This window comes from Agelaius tricolor, unplaced genomic scaffold, assembly GCF_023055355.1.
Source record: "Agelaius tricolor isolate 1412-34295 unplaced genomic scaffold, bAgeTri1.0.p SCAF_15, whole genome shotgun sequence".
NCBI lineage: Eukaryota > Metazoa > Chordata > Aves > Passeriformes > Icteridae > Agelaius > Agelaius tricolor.
In genome coordinates, this window is record NW_027269275.1 from 9,419,964 (window position 1) to 9,437,286 (window position 17,323).

A 17,323-nucleotide genomic window follows, 5' to 3' on the forward strand; every position below is an offset into this window, starting at 1 on the left:
AACAAATATTATAAGAAGCAATCTACTGAAATAAGAATGTGAATTAAAAAGTTCATTTTCACTGCTTTCTTTGCAGCACATTTAACACTATCATTGCTGTGGCTTTCAACATTCAAGGGCAAACCCTAAGTGATGTAGTGTCACTGATTGCTCTGATATGTCATGGGGTATTTTTTTTTAAATGACAGACTACTTTTTGTATTGATTTCGTGTTTTAATGTAAATATAGTTCTGAGTGCTGTTGTGTTGAAGTATGCTCACTCTTTGTGAGAAAATAGAAGGTGAATATAGGTAAGATTTTTTTTTCTGTATTGCAGAAGTCCTTCAACAATTAAATGTAACTAAGGAAGGTGAAATTTCACATGAAAAACTTCAAAGTATGTACAAAAAGAGGTTTGCCTCTGTAGAGAAACTCACTGCTAGCAGACAGATCATTAAAAACACACCTGCTCTCCACTCAGTATTTTTTTATGGGTAGAAGAAGCTAAGGTGGCTGCAGGCTAGTGTTTGAAAGCAAAGTCTAAAAGGAAGAAGTGCTGTCTTTAACATGAATGGTATTTCCTGTGCTGTGTGTTCGGATTGCTAAAGTTCGTTTCCTAGACTGAACTAGTCATGGAGTCTGCTAGGCTGGAGATTATTTTTGCCTGAGATTCATAATTCATCCACTAATCTCCTTCAATTATTCTATTGCGTGTTTATAGATTCCTGATTCCCTTTTAGTATCTGCTAATGGGTAATTAGAGTCAGCAATCATTCTTGTCATGGAAATTGCTAAAGTAATTTCAGGAACACTGTTGTTATTTGTGTGAAACAAAAGATGGAATGGAAATCAAAACTGTAATGTCTGCCTGGTTCTGTTGTAGTTAAAGATAAAAAAAGTGGTTCTACTTGCTTTTATACAGAAGTTATTGAGAGGAATAAGGCAATTTATATAGATTAATTTGGTTCTTGCTATTAGGGTTTGTTTTAATATTTCAGACACTGCTCTTTGGTAACCAGGCAGCTCTGGGTGATCAAGTCTTGAGTTCTTGGCAAATGAACAACTAAGAGGAAAAATACTTGATAAATTATCCAGGTGGTTACTGTGGCTGTGTTCACTTGTGTATATATCAGGAGTTTTGAAATTAAAATCAGAACTCCAACATACTTGGATTCTGTTTGGAAAGGCTTTAACTTGGTCAGGAGCTGCTGTGAATAATTCTCCCAAGAGAGAGGGAATAGGATGTGATCACTGGCTGTCTGTCCATCCTGGTGTGTGAGTGAGAGGGTGGGAGGAGGGTGCAGAGAGTGAAAGAAGCCATCCCAAGAGCTGTTCTGTTGTTATCAGTCTGACTTCTGTCATTCTTTCTGTTGCTCCACTGTGCAGTGCTGAGGGCAGGGCTGCTCTTTGTGCCAGAGCTCCAGAGATCTCCCTGGGATGTGCTCTGTGCTCTGCTCTCTCCACATCTTGGATGCTCTCCCCATTTCCCTCCCCCAGCTGCCCTCACACTGCTCCATGCAGACAATTTCTGGGGAGGAAGGGGCTGAAATTACCCCATGCATCAACGCCCTTGGGCTGGTGTGTGTTCTTTAAAACACTTGGGCTCTACAGGCTCTGTACAGACCATGCTATTCTGCAGCTGTTGAGCCTTCAGAAATGGTGTGTGTCTTCAGCCAGGTCTTCAGAAAATGTGGTGGATTGACAAAAAGCCTGGTGGAGAGTTTTAACTAGCCTGGGAGAATAAAAGAGCCTCAGTCCAAGCCTGGTAGGCTAATGAAATAATAATTGCTTTTTGTATTTTTGTGTCAGTAGGAGACTGGAGAGTTTAGCAGTGCTTGAAAGTTCCCATCTAAGGGGAGGAAAGCATAGGACAATACCTAGATTTGTGGGAGATAGAAATATTGTCTTTTGTGGTTGCAGGTGAAAGGTGGCTGTGCTTTTGTTAGGTCTTGCCCAGCACTCTACCTAGAAGAGGTTCTGGTGCTGAACCTGAGCACATCCTTGTTCCCACTGAAACACAGGAGGTTTGGAAGGTAATAGGTGTTTTGGTTCATTTTCTGGAAGGTATTCTGTTGTCCAGTTTTTTTACCTCTCACATATCCAATGTTCTTACATATTCACTGGGCAAAAATTCTTCATGTTAATTGGCTTGCAAATGAAGCTCACACAGATGTGACTAAATCATATTGGTGTGTTTGGTGGTTGCTCCCATAGGCTCTCAGTGCAGTTTCTAACCCACAGTGAGAGGGCTGCTTCTTGTAGATCCTGACCTGGGTGACAATTCCTTCTCTTTTTCATCCAAACACAATTAAGGCCTCTAAAGAAATGAGGCTTTTTCTTGATAAGCTGCTAATCAGAGCTCTGTGGCTTTATGGCAACAACCCAGATCCAGTCCCTGTTTGGCTCAGTGTGTTTGCCACCGCTGCTTCTGGGAGTGTTCTTTGGTTTTTGTGGCCTGCTGCTGTTTCAGGGTTACACCTCTCCTGGTGTGTCATAACAGCAAATCTTCCAGGAACAACGACCAAAAAGAGTAAAAGTGATGCTGTGATGCACAGTGCTCACATGATCCTTAAATGTATAAACAGAAGCATGTTGAGTTGATGTTTTCCCCAGTGTGTGACACCACCCATGATAGAATCTTTTTCTCTCTCTCAAATCTACCTTCTACATTTCCAAAAGATTGATGGAAAAATTCAAAGGAGGAAAGACACAAAAAGTGGGGACTTTTTTAAAAGGGAGGTGGTAGTGTCAGTGGGACATGGGATGCAAATTGAAACTAATTTGGAGTGGAATTATTCACCTCAAAGTAGCATTTATGTGGTGCATTATGGGTCCTTGGTAAATCAATAAAGTACTGTTGGGGAGCTTCTTTGCCTGGTAGAGTTCTGAGAAGAAAATTGTATGACCCAGGGGTCATTCATAATTACTTGCAGTGCATATCTACAGAGATCAGCCAGGAAGAAACAAATCAATGAGATATCAATCTCTTTTTAATTAAAATGGGTTAGGCTATTGAAAAGACATGTCTCTTCAATCTTCTGTCCTGTAAAACTCTTCAATAATATTCAGAGAGAGTGCCAAGCTGACACTGCACCCATTTTTCATTTTTTGAGCATCAGATAACTGAACCACAGCCACCCAGTATAATCCTGTAGAATAGATGTAGTTCTTGGTACTGTTTTTTCATTCACATAGTCAGGAGAAGTTACAGAAAGCAAGCTGTGAAGTAATTTTTCCTGGACTTTAATATTAAAGTAGCCCAAGACAGGATAACTTGTTCCACATATTTGTGAATGTATTGCTGCTTGGCAATTAATAGTTATTTTTTGAAAATGGATTCTGCTAATTGGAAAAATTGTTCCCTCTCAAAATACATCTATATAATAAAGATTACCACTAAAATCATATTTCTGGAAGTATATTAAAGATGATCTTCATTGTTTTTGATCTGAAATACACTTTTAGAAGGAACTGGGACAGCAAGCCTGTCATCTCTTCATGCAGTTGCTCACATCAGGCAGAGTGAGTTCCTGCACACCAGCCCCATGGTAAAGGATTTCCTCAGGATGTTTCATGAGCTGTCTGCCTCTCTGCTGCATCAGAGGCCAAACCTTCCCACTGTCTGGAGTGTGCTGTCTTTGTTACTGAAAGACAAATTCAGATTGAAATACTTGCCCCTGTGCACACTTTCTGAGAGTTTCTTCTTCAGGAAAAACTGGCTTACACCCAAGTGAAGTAATTGTGCAGTTACCTTTGACTTGGAAAATGCAGTAAAACATGATGCAAATGTTTCAGTTTCTTCTTCATCTCTCCTTTAAGTGTCAGTGGTTTCTGAGATTCACGCTTCTTTTCAAGAGCATTATTATGCACATGCAAATGGTGTGAGTACCAAAAGAATTTTTTAGAGTGAAAACTGGGAGGACTTTAGTTATGATGAAGAACTCAGTAATAACCAGTACAGGTGAGACATTAGCTATACCATTAACTATAAATGGGAAAGATTCAATTTTATTTGTTTATTATACATATTGATATGTTCATATACATGTCAGTTTATTCTGGGTATTACTGAGTAAGAGTGATGCAATATGGGGTTTTTTTTTTGTGATTAATCCAAGTTTGGGGGGTACTCTGGAAAGAAGTTCTAGTTTCTCATTTTGCAAAAGTACCCTTTTTTTTTTGGTTCAGTCTCATTGTTGATATATCTGGTTTTGCCTGCTTGATCATTAATAATTGGATAGGATGTTAGTGTTTGGCTCTATTTACCAGAGGCAGAATTTCTCACTATGGTTTCTGAAACTTTTTCCTGCTTTTAGTGTGAAAGCAGTCCGAATGTGTGCAGTTAAGCATTTGGTTTTTGAAAGTAACTGGCTGGGATTTGGCTTTTCTGAGGAAAAAAAAGAAGTGAGGTTTAGTGTGTTCTTTCTCCCTGGAGCAATGGCCTTGGGCACCATGGTGACAGCAGTCAAGTGAAAAAGAAGCTGTGGTCCTGTTGTCAAGTTTTAATAAGACTTACAAAATCCTGTTTTTCATGCTTCCCTCCATCACATCCCTGTGCTTCTTTTTTATGGCTCTTGGCATTGAATGAACTATATTAATGAACCTATTTGAAAAACACTGGTCATTAGAAATGAACAATACAGTTTATTCCTTAATGTTCATTGTTAGCAGAACACATGTATTGCTTTGGAAACAGCATTACTTAAAGTGGAATGAAATGTACAGAACTAGATGTTAAGTATCTTTAAATAAAAGTTTAATGAATTTTGGCTTGGACAGCTGTATTCTTTTCTCATTTTTCTATGCCTTAATTAAAAGTCTGAAATTAATAAAAGAGGATTTCTTAATTTTCAAGATGCATGTTTTGAGAAAGAATACCAAGTGTATTGTGATTGAAGATTATACACACACACACACAGATGCACTCAACTTCCAAAGAGCTGTGGGCATTCAGTTACACGCTCACAGGAGCAGTGTCGTTTGCTCAGAAGGAAAAAGCCCCATGTAGCACTCTTGTACATGAAAATGTTTGAGCAGAGCAGCCCTTGGGGAGTGCTGCCCACGCATGAGGCTCCTGGGCTCCCTCCCACCAGCAGCACGCTGCTCTTGCTCACTGGTCACAGCATGCAGGTGGAAAGTTCACGGAAAGTTTAAGGAATCAACTGTTTTTATTCCCTCCCCCCTGGGGAACATTGTGGATGATTAACTATGAATTTACTAATCCTGTCTCTCTGCAGGATTCATCCCAGGAAGTGAGATTCAAGCTTATGGAAAGGAGTTTGAGACTTGCAAAGTAATAATTAAAAAAACCTCATGCCAAAAACACCTGTCTGCACCAATGCAAGTTGACCTGGAGCTTCATGCTTACTGCTGATGATGAATTGCCTGTGGTTTTGGGGAGGCTAATTCTTGCTTTTGATTGCATTGGGAATCTGAAGTCACTGCTCATGAGATGTAAAATCAGAGAATGTGGGTTACTCAGTGTGCCTGAAGATCACAGAGGCAGCAGCCAAACGACAAAACTTCTCTTTGAAGCAGTGGCTTCAGTTGTGTCATTGTGTGCACTGGGAACTGAGAGAAATAGCAGAAATAGCAGCCAGCCTGGGAGAAGATGCCAGCTAAAGGGAAATACTTCTTCAACGAGGGTGATGAGGGCAGGATATCAGACCCGCTCTACGAGAAGTACCGCTACACCAGCCAGCAGCATCCCCTCCTGCTGCTGCTGCTCTTCATCGCCATCCTCTTCTGGACTACTCTAATCATCATCTTCTTCATTACTGCTGTGAGTAAACTTCTTTTGTGTGTGTTCAGTCTTGCAGAGAGGATAAGGAGTTGCTCTGACAGCACACTGAATCTTTTTGGCTATATAATATTTTGAGCCACATGGTGTCAAAGTTGCAGTGCTGAAAGATATCAAGTAACTGTGCATGTATTACTGTGTATGATTTTGAAACAGATGGGAAGAGATTGTCAGGCACCTGCACAATTACTATAAGGAATTTTTTTCCTTTCTATACATTAGGAACAAATCCTGATCTCTATTGAATGCTAGCTATGATAGTAAGTACTAAAAGGGCCAAGGAAGGAGCAAGAACAGAAGTTAAAATGTCCTGCACTTCTCATATTACGGTGACTTGTTGGTTTTTCATCAGGTTATTCCTGAGGTGATTTTTTTTCTTAAAAGATTTGCAGATTGTTAATTTCCTTTTTTAAAAATATTTTTTTTTTTGTTATTAAAAACACAACAGGAACCTCCCAGTACAATGGGTTATCTGTGGAATCAATATTTAGTTAGCAAAGAGTGGTGATCCTATAGGCACAGAAAAGATGCAGCTTAAAGATTTTTTTGTTATGTAGTGTAATTTGATTTTTTATAAAGAAATTTAGTGTTGTACAAGCCCAGTTGACAGCTGGTAAGAAGAGGAGTTGATTTAAAGATAATGATGTAAAAAGGTAGTAAAGTAGCTGTTATAATCCTTCATTGCCTTTTAACTCTGCTTTCCAAACAACTTTATGATAAAGAGTCTTCAAGTCTCTCTTTAGCAGCAAATCAAATCTTACCAATTGCACTTGTATCCCTTTTATTTCTTAGGAAGGGAAGAAAAGCAGGAACACTATTTTAAACAATTTATCTTCTGTGAAAATTAGAGCACTGTTACACCTCTTCAGCAGAGTTTGAACTCTAAATCCATTTCTTTGGGTACATCTGCATTATAGACACAGTGTAGTTAGAAGTTAGTGGTTTGGGGTTTGCCTTTTAAGCTAGTTTGGAAAGCAGCAGCAGCGGAGCTGGGGTAGTGTCTCAATAGGACACGAAATGAATGACACGCACAAGCTGAGATGTCCAAGGCAAGAAGAGGGCAGTTTATTTCCAAACTCCAATATTTATAGACTTTCAAAAGTGACCATGGATTGGGGGATGAAATTGCTACCTCTCTAGCTACACTGGTTAAACCAAGAGTCCATCAATTTTCTCCTCCTCCAGAAAGGAATGCAAAACAATCATTATTTACATGAGAAATGCGTGAGAAACTCCATTACAAAAATGTAAACATCAGAAGGCTTAGAAGAACAGGGCAACAAGGTAGAATGAGTGCCTATAATAGTATTTATTATATTTGCTCTGTATGTGTGAATATCAGAAAGCATTCATGCTGCCACAGCTAGTCTACTTAAAAACCCAGGTTAACTTATTTCAAAGGTGTCCAAGCTGTTTCCAGGGCAGTATAGATGCATCTTTCATTGTTCTGAAGGGATATTTGTAGCAGCTGTCACCCTTGCTTTGCCTTTGCAGGAAGCTCATTCCCACCTTGCCTATAATAGTATTTACTATATTAGCTCTCTATGTGTGAATATCAGAGTGTTCATGCTGCCATAGCTAGTCTACCTAGTCTACCGAAAAACCCAGGTTAACTTATTTCAAAGGCGTCCAAGCTGTTTCCAGGGCAGTATAGATTTTCCTTTTCCTGACGGGAACATTTGCATTTTTCCTTTTTTCTGAAGGGAACATTTGCATTTTTCCTTTTTCTGAAGGGGTCATTTGTAGCAGCTGTAATCCCGTTTTGCCTTGCAGGAAGCTCGCTCCCACCTGCCGTTCCTGGTGGCGGTGTGCGCGGCCCTGGCGGTGTTTGCGCTCACGTACCTGCTGCTCTGCATGGAGTCCCTGCTCCGCCGCTGCCTGGCGCTCTTTGGCCTCGTGGCCTGGCTCTGCTTCCTCACCGTGGGATACGTTTCCCTCTTTGAAACGGGGAGTGATTATCAGCTGTGGGAGCAGGTGGGTATGCTGGGCTCATTCAGGTACTTGCATAGGGCTGGTGGTCAGCTGGGGATGTTTTTCTGTGCTTCAGTCTTTCAGGATGTTGTAACTGTGTAATAACTCTTCTGAGATTTAGGTTAACTTCTAAAAACTGGCTTCACTGATTTGTGGCAGTAAATTGTAGTTGGCATTCTGGATTATAGTGAAAATACGTTTCAGTGAAAAAATTGGATAATTGCATAAACCTATGTGGGAATTGCATCTTTAGTAGTGAATTGGATTTTTGTAATTAAATTGGATTTTTTAGGATTTTTACTAAATCTTAATTACTATGAATTCATCTCTGATTTTTTTTTTGTTTTTTGTTTTGTTAATAATACTTGCTTTGTTAACTTATTTGGGTCAGAGAAGTGTTCAAGAAATGTATAAAGGACTCCAGAGCTGGGTGTGCCCTAGGGAGCAGGTTTTTAAGTCAGTGTGAGAGGTGAAGTGAACAATAAGGATTAATGACACATCCTGGCATTGCTGGGTGTGGCTAAACTTTGTTGCTTGCTATCTCTGATCAGAAGATGGGTGATTTCATGAAGCCAAAAATATCATAATTTGTAGGAAACTCCTCCTAAGATCTCAGAATGCAAGCAGAAGAGCTTTAATTAAATGAAAATGACTTTTTATCTTGTTTTATGAGCTCTGCCCCTTCCCTTCTTTATTTGAATAAAGAAAGATATCAATTATCAGTTAAACAACCCAAATCTGATTTGTATTATGGCCTGGATCCAGCACTGTATGTTTAGAGTTGCTGTCCAGTATTTTTTAACTTAAGGAAGTGCCTATTACCTTTGGAACCACGCCCCCTGCTCTCAAATGTATTGATCTAAACTATAAATGCAAATATGTAACAAAGCACGATTTGGTTTAGCTGCTTTCAATGCTGCAAGCCAATGTGGTGCTGTCATGTGGTAATCATTCATTCATATTGATTTTAAGTCTAAAATATAAGGATGCCCTACTCTGTAAATGAATAGATTTATTTCAGAATTTCAGCTCAAGTTATGAATTTATCACTAATTAAAGCTACTGTTTAAATGCAGGTATGGCCTTTGCTTGTCCATCCTTTTCTTGTGCTTATAAAACTATCACACAGCATTCAGAACATTGTGTGATGAGGGTTGCAATTATGGCAGAAAAAATGTCTTTGCTCCAGTTAAAGTAGTAAGATATACAGGGGAAAACATTTTTGTTGAATGAAATCTTTTATTTGCCTGTTTGTCTGATTACTGCTGTCCCAGTCAAACTATCTGTTCTGGGAAAATATTTAAGGGCAGACTGGCCCTTGAGACTTCCTCGAAGGAAGCTCTTGTCTGGAATGGCACAATTTAGTTGCTGTGATGAGATGGAGCTGAGCCAGGAGTGCTGCAATATATTCCTGTGATCAGGGCTGTTAGTTTCCCTATATATATAAGCTGACAATTGTAACAAGTCTATAAATACGAATTTTAATTTTACAAACCTTCCCACTGATCTGGAGCAGTTCAGTAGTGCATTTTATAAAAGGTGTGCAGCTAAATATATGGTTAGTGGTAATAAAGGTTATTCTCTTGTGGGAGGACCAGGAAGTATTGGTTGGATTTTTGGTTTTTATCAAACACGAAGCAAACATACACATGTGACTGGGTGATGTTAAAATTAGAAAAATATCTTCCAACAGGTGAGAAATCTGATTCTATTCAGTATTGCTAACCTTGCAACACACTGTTCCTGATGTGTGAGTACAAAGTGCAGCCAAAGTGCATCTCCAGCTGTAAAGGATAAGTTCAGGATAAAGGGCAAGGACAAGTGAAAAAATTATGGGTGATATGTCATGTTAACCCATCTTGTCTATGAAACTAGAACTGTTAATCCCTCAAACTCTTAGAACTACCACTGTCCTTCTGGTTTTTATTGTCTTTTGAAACATCAATATCTAATTGTTCAGCCTTAAATTGAGTAAAGATCCCACTGCTTTGCTCCTGTTTCTGTAGTGATTTTTGGCATTTACTTAATAACATGTATGTGTGATTCTTTCTTATTTTTTCTTTTTCTTTCCAAAGGTGCCATTCTTTCTGTTCATAATCTTCACAGTTTATACCATGCTACCCTTTGGGATGAGAGGTGCTGTCATAATTAGTGTTGTTTCTGCTCTCTCCCACATTGTTGTTTTAACTGTGGTAAGTGTAACATCTCAAGGAAACAAGGAACGCATTCCATTTCAGGTAAGGAAATAACCTGGTTACATAATGCAATACTCTAGTCAAGCTTCTCTTTGCTTTTGGCATAACTATTCTATTAAGAAAAGTTCCATTGATGTTTCAAGTTTGTGGATTTGGAGCTTGGGCCCAAAAACCCTTGGGCTTTTTGTAAAATTGCAAATTTTTAAATCTACAGTGCAATTTTGTTTTTCTGGCCTAAGTGGAAAAAGCAGGGCTGTTAAATTAATTTTTAAGCTAAGCTGTTAAAAACATGCCTAGGTTAGTCACAGTCACTCTTGCCAACCCGTGCTCCTTCAGGTGGGCCTACCCACCTTCACCAGGCACTGCCCACGGGGTGGATCAAAAGGGCCCCTGCTGCCCCGGGGTGTCAGAGGGGCTGGGAGTGCAGCCTGCTGTGTTCAGGGCTCCAGCACTCATTAACAGGGTGTCTTCATTAACAGGAGCACCCAGCTCCTTGGTGCAGGCATGTGCCAGGCTCCACACAGCATGCTGATGCAGGAGTTTGTGCATTGCTTTTCCACAAAACAAACACTGGTGCCTGCAAATAAACGTTGAATGATAGCATAGCATTTTCTGTTTCATTATTGTGACTGTCAAAGTCAGATTACCTCTGCCAGGTCCATCCTGGGTAATAGCAACAATGATTTGTTATGGGATGGGGTAAGAGGAAATGAGACATGGTCTGGGATTTGCTGTGTTTTATGGGACTAATATGTGTGTTAGTGAAGTACCAGTGACTGCCCTGCAGCAGGTAAATATTTTTCTTCTCGTGCAGCTCCTTGCCAATGCTGTAATTTTCCTTTGTGGCAACTTGATGGGTGCGTTTCACAAACGCCAAATGCAGGTTGCTTCGTGGGATTTGTACAGATACACCTTAAAGTGCATTCAGGTCCGAATGAAACTGAAGATTGAAAAGAGGCAGCAAGTGAGTGAGCTACTTCATGTTATTAATTGCTTGTTTTCATTTCCAAAGTCTGCATAAATTCATAAAGTTGGTGACTAATCCATGTTGAAAGGTTTGGTCCAATCTTTGAGATACCCACCTAGTGTCAAAAGTAGAAGTTGTGCCATTTGTAACAAAAGAAGGAAGTTAAAGGGAGGAAGCTATTTTCTGGGGCTTGTCTACATGAAAATCACAGTATTTGTAATGGGAATGTAATTGCCAGTCATTTTTAGTTCCTTTTTTCCTAGAATAAACTGTTCCTGGGACTGGCTAAGATAACTTAAGAGGACATATCCTTAATGCCCTGAAATTTCTTGGAAGGTAATTTTAGCAGTTAGTTTTGTGGTTCCCTTGGTCACATTTTTTTGCATTGCATTCTAAAGTATTATTTATTCTTATATCTTATTGTCTCACAAACTGTTTTTCTTTTGCTAGAAGGAGAAAATTGGATGTGAAGGGAGAAAAAGAAATAATATATTAGATTAAAATATTTATTGCCATAAACTCCAGTGGTATTCAAAGAATAAACAAGCATGAATTTCTTACTGAGGAAGGTTTGTAGAGGGATACCAAAGATGAAACTGGGGCACCTTTCCTGGTATAAATAGGGTTAAGAAGTGCTCTACAAGGCTGATGTGTATCGTGTTCTCTGCCCACCAGTTATTAGATAAAAAGAAGAGGCTGAAAAGTGACTGCCCTGATCAAACCGGGAAGCAGAAAATGCCACACTGCTAGTGCGATCTGTTCTCTGATGCTAATCTTGTGAGATGAGATTACAAATCTGCATGAAAGCCCTGCCAGAATTTCCCCACGCAGCTGCTGGGGAAGCCTCTGATCACCTTACACAGGCAGTGTGCTCTCATTTCCTGGGCAATATGCTCACTTCCATGGGTGTTCAGGATTTTGGTTTCGGGATTGTTTGTTTTTAATGGTTATGGTTGCTTGTTTGAAGTGTAAATGTGCTTAAGTCTACGGAGGGCTTTCTTTTCAACCATGCTGCAGTTTGTCAGGCAATTCTGAGTATCCTTTCTGCCACCCACTTCTCTGTGAAAACGATGTGAGAATTGCAGTTTTGGGTTCCTCACTGCTTCCTTGAACACTGTGTGATGTGTCAGCATCCCAACGGCCCTGTTATATTCCCTGGGATTTGTCTGTCAGTTTAAGTTCTTTCCCAGGGCTGACTCTCCTAGTACCAAAACAGTAGGTGAAGGAAAGGAGGTGTTTCTAGTTCTGGCATCAGTCTCAAGCTAAGCTGCTGCCCATACCTTGTGCAGACAAGTACTTGATGCTCAAGGACTGTCTCTTCCCACTGTGATCCCAGGGTATTTCTTCCTGGGGGCAGGCACTGGTTAAACAACCCTGGCAGCTCCCTGCTGCCTGACCAGGGCTGCGTTGGGCAGCCAGGGAAAGGGGACGAGGGCTTGGTCCCAAAGGACAGCCTTTAGCATTTTTCTTGGCTGCACAATTTGCTAATCTTGCTGTTGATATTGTCTGAAAAAGTTCCTGCTTGTAGCTGCTCCACACAGCATTTCCTCTTCCATCTCTGTGGTGGGAGAGCCCTTCCTCACTCAAAGTATTCTTTTTGTCATTGTCTTCTGCCCAGCAACTTACCAGGGTCTTCTTTGAAGAATGGGCTTTTTGAGTGAGAGCCAGTGTAAAAAGGTGCTCTGAATAGTCAAACAATGGAAGTGGGTTTGGAGGAGTCTGTTTCTCTCAGTTCAAAAGGCTTCATTTCAGTGGCATTGCTTCAGGTTAGCTATAGCAGCATGCAGCTGACACTTTTGTATATGTTGCTGCTTTTCCAGCATTTGAGAATTTACAATTTTTTTTAATACTGAATAGATTGTTAGGTACAAAACATAAGCTTTTACAGAACCTTTATCAGACAATGCCAACATAATACTGACATCAGAGGACAAAATAAAATGTAATTTATCGAGAAAATGTAGTACTGAATACTGACATTTTTTGTGTGCATGTTTCATGGTTACAATGGAATGTCACATCTAGGCCACAAGGAACAAAAGAAAAAATATGCAACATAATTGTGAAATCAATAATTTGGAGAACAGCAATGTAAAAATGTCTTCTGGAAAACCTGACATGCATTTCTCAAAAACTATTTGAATAAAGACATTTTTATTTTGGTTTTTTTAATGCCTTCTTGCAGTCAGCAGAATTCTTCAGTTTCATACTTACTGTGTTAATAATTTTGCACAATTACTCCTCTCCCGACTTTTTAGGAAAATTTGCTTTTATCCATCCTGCCTGCTCATATCTCTATGGAAATGAAGTTGGCAATCATTGAGCGACTGAAGGAAACTAATGATAACAGGCAGATGCATGACAACAACTTCCACAGCCTATATGTAAAAAGGCACCAAAATGTTAGGTAAGTGGAAGCCCCAGAAATAATTGTATTGATTTAAACTTCTGATTCTTATCAGTACATATGGTCCAGTGAAATTGAAATTTGAAGGCAGACTTTGAGGCTGAAGTGAGCTTCTTTCCTGCTATGGGAAGATAACATGTGTTGAAGTCATGCGCTGTCTTTTAAATCAGAGGAGATACTTGAACCCTTTTTGCTGGAGCTGTTTCCCAAAAAGGAGGGAGGTGTTTTCTGTTAAGTGCATTTCAATAGTTATGCTGACTGTGGAATTGATGTATCTTCATATTTCACTTTCCCTGCTTTTTCCTTTTGCTCCTGTCTAGCATTCTTTATGCAGACATCGTAGGATTCACTCGCCTTGCCAGTGATTGCTCTCCTAAGGAACTCGTCGTGATGCTGAATGAACTCTTTGGAAAGTTTGATCAGATTGCAAAGGTAGGTTTACAGTTTGTGCTGTAGGATAAAGGCCTTTGGAAAAAGAAGTCTTTTTGCACCACAGGAGGCAGTTGGGTGTTAGTCCTCAAAGTCAGGAAGGCAAGACTGCTGTTGCTTTAAAGCTAACTGGAAAAATCACATTAAAACAAAATGTAAATCAAAAATGGGAAATGTAGCAAGTTGCTACTGTAATTCCAGTTCTTGGGTGTGGAGGTTTATCTGTATCATTTAGGAAATTGTCTGATGGTGGTAAGTGATTGCAGCAGGGCTGTGGGAGGTTCTGTGTACAAACTCCACTGAGGAGCTTTGCTGTGTTCAGCTGGAAGGTTTGTTTGACTCCACAAGTGGAGAACTCTCAGACACACACTTAAATTCATAAATTCAGAGGCATCAGGCAGAGAGTTCTTTAGCTCAGGAGTGAACTAAAGAAAGCTTCCTGTTACTAATGGATACTGACAAAAAAGTGTAAGGCTGGGGAGTAGTTTAAAATGGTCCCTGTTAAGACATCCCCTCAATACTGACCCTTCAGCCTGGCAGGAATTGTTACCACTTCCAGGTGCTGCTTGAGGTTAATTTTTTGCAGCAATCACAAACTCAGATTTTTATTTCTTACATTAGAGGGACTGTATCACCTACATGCTTGTGTGTTGTTAGTGAAATCCTAAAAATTCAGAAAAAATTGGAAAACTCTAAAATTATTAATGTAGCAGAGGAGTGAAATTGATGTAATTAAACCCTTGTAATATAATTGAATAAATTCTTAAATATACCACTGATTAAAACCTGACTAAGATGCTAGTAATATTTTTGACTGAATTACGTGGCTAATTTTTGCATTTATCTGAATTCAGTTGCTGTTAAGTGTTCAGGTGTGAGAAATTTGAGAAATAAAATGTGTATTTGAGAAATAAAAGTTCTACTCTAGCTATTGCAATTGTATTGTTGTGAAGCAGCTAAAAAGACAGAGTAAGTTATGTCATCTTAGTTGCCAAATGGCAAAATTTCCTTTAATGCTGAAGTACAAGCTGAGGTTATACACACTTGGTAAGGTTTTGTAACTGTTTTGCAGACAGAAAGATAGAAAAAACCTAGATTTTGAGTGATGAGTTTTAATTTCTCACTGCTGTATGCAAATTGCACTGAAATGTCTGGATTTAGTGAGTCAAGGTCTTTTGCAACTCTGTGGTTGAGCTGTGAGAAGAGGTTCCTGCTTTTTGTGCTATTTTTGTTCTGCCAGGGAGTACTCTGTCATCTTTTCCATAATGTACAAATCTTGCAAGCTCCAATTTACCTAATAAAAAATGATGGCTAAGCTGGACACTGGGCTGGATGCTGAAGTGCAGCAGCTCTAATCCAGGGCTAGTTTTCCCTGCTGATCCCTCTGAGCTTGTCACTTGTGGCACTGCTCAGAGCCCACTGGGGTGGATTAAGAGGTGGAGAATGATGGATGTTCCCTAAAGGCTTTAACTGATGAGGGAGAACAGCTCCGTTTGGGAAATTGCCACACATTTGGGCTGATTTTGCAGTTGATTTAGGAACTGTGTTCCCACAGCATGTAGTGTTGAACAGCTGGAGCTACTGGCTGGCCCAAATTAAGCCATCTCTGCTCGTCAGTCAAACATAACACAGCCTTGCAGAATTAGCCCTGGCTTGCTTGCAACCTCTGTAGTTAAAATTCTTCAGTAAAGTCTTCACAAAAGATAGTATCAGAGACTTTTTGCTCTCTCCTGCCAGACACTGGCAGCAGTATCCTCTGTTGCACAGTTAGGAAAAATTTTTTTTGCTACTATTTAGTATTGTGGGATTTTTATTAGCAATAGCAAACAGTAGTGTGTGCCAGCTTCCTCTTCAGTCATGTTTGAAATAACAAAACAACCCCATTTTGGTTGGGCATCTGAATTTCTAAGTTTTCCCTCAGTGCTGGGAGGTTTTATGACACCTCGTACTGTTACTTATGAGGCTGCCGTGTAAAAGTAGAGGGAAAATTGCCGATAATTCAGACGAAGATTAAAAGATAAGTAGATTTCATCTTTTAGATGATGTCTTATTTATAGGTTTTTCAATTTCACACAGTTTCAAGAAAAAGGCAAGAAACTAACAAGATGGTTTTATTTCAGAAATGCTTGAAGTGGTCATTTTTGCTCTCTCCAGTGAGAAATGTCCAGGCATTCAGATGTAGGGCAGAAGAAGTAAACTTTGTTTCAACAAGGAGTTAGCAAAGCCTGACTTTCTGAAACCAGAACCTTTGGAGTTAATTTTTTCCCGTTAAAAATGTTTGGTGTAATTTTACAGGAGAATGAATGCATGAGAATAAAAATCCTGGGAGACTGTTACTACTGTGTGTCAGGCCTGCCTGTGTCCTTACCCGTTCATGCCAGGAACTGTGTTAAAATGGGGCTCGACATGTGTGAAGCAATAAAGTAAGTGTTACACAGAAGGCTGTTTAAAATATAGATACTGTGCAGATATTGAGATTTGAGATATTGAATTAAGTATTTAGTTTTCTTGTCAACATTCCAAGTGTATTTATTAGCTGTAGTTGCATAGTTCTGATCACAAGTTTTGCCCCAAGTGTATGATGAGACCGGAGGAGGAGATGAAATGTCAAGTCTGCTCTAACCCCCGATGCCTCCCCAGGCAGGTGAGAGAAGCCACAGGCGTGGACATCAACATGAGGGTCGGGATCCACTCCGGGAACGTGCTGTGCGGCGTCATCGGCCTCAGGAAGTGGCAGTACGACGTGTGGTCACACGACGTGTCCCTTGCCAACCGCATGGAGTCTGCCGGAGTGCCGGGGTGAGCGAGAGCCCTCCGTGCGGGGCCGGGGCCGGGGCCGGGTCCCCTCCGTGCCGGGCTGTCCCCGCTCTGTGCGGGGCCGGGGCTGGGTCCCCTCCGTGCCGGGCTGGCACGGCCCCGGCTCTGTCACTTCCTCACCTGGGGTGGTGGAAATAGAACAGATGTGTGCTTAGCAGAGCTGTAAAATGTTCGCGTTTTCTGATTGCGTTTTCAGCGAGCAATAAAATTCTATTCTTGGGCAAGAGGTTGCTTCTTGACCTTCCCTTCATGGGAGAAACATGTGCATTATGTTGACTTAGTTAATCCATGCTGTACACAGGGGTAATTCTACGTTTGTGAGTTTAGTCAGAGCACAGTTGGGCTCCTTAGGTCAACAAGGCCAAGCTGTCTTTACCCAGTGTTTCTGCTAATGCATCGATCAGCTCCACTTGATTTATGTCAGCTCTATATTCACCACTCAAACCTCATAAGCAACTCAGAAATTAAAATGCACCCTGATGGGGAGTACCCCAGCAAGGAGAGTCTGGAGCTGTTGTTTGTTGTGCATTTGCCATGGGCAGAAGGAAGGGAAGGGAGTGGTGCTGAATGGGAGGATTGAGGCTGAGCAGGGATATAATTTGCCATGTGCTGCTGCTCAGTGATACAAGGATTAGGGCTGAGGTTGGTCTCCTGTAGCCTTTTTAAGACACTCATTGAACAGAACAAATATAAATGTTTTTCAAAACCACCACCATTTGCATTTTCTTTGTTTAGGAAAGTACATTATTTTCCTGTT

The 17,323-nt window shown here is 40.3% G+C and overlaps 1 protein-coding gene across 5 annotated transcripts in view; it reads left to right on the top strand.

The window, feature by feature from the left end:
- The window catches only part of ADCY7 (adenylate cyclase 7), a 60,528-nt gene that overhangs the window by 21,746 nt on the left and 21,459 nt on the right, over positions 1–17,323 (top strand). For all 5 annotated transcript variants that reach the window (XM_071440373.1, XM_071440372.1, XM_071440374.1 and 2 more), the window contains 8 exons: positions 5,218–5,762; positions 7,554–7,754; positions 9,827–9,988; positions 10,761–10,910; positions 13,172–13,320; positions 13,641–13,752; positions 16,045–16,172; positions 16,390–16,548. In XM_071440373.1, the coding sequence (XP_071296474.1) occupies positions 5,592–5,762; positions 7,554–7,754; positions 9,827–9,988; positions 10,761–10,910; positions 13,172–13,320; positions 13,641–13,752; positions 16,045–16,172; positions 16,390–16,548 (1,232 nt within the window). In that variant the 5' untranslated portion in view covers positions 5,218–5,591. The remainder of the gene's footprint in view (positions 1–5,217; positions 5,763–7,553; positions 7,755–9,826; positions 9,989–10,760; positions 10,911–13,171; positions 13,321–13,640; positions 13,753–16,044; positions 16,173–16,389; positions 16,549–17,323) is intronic.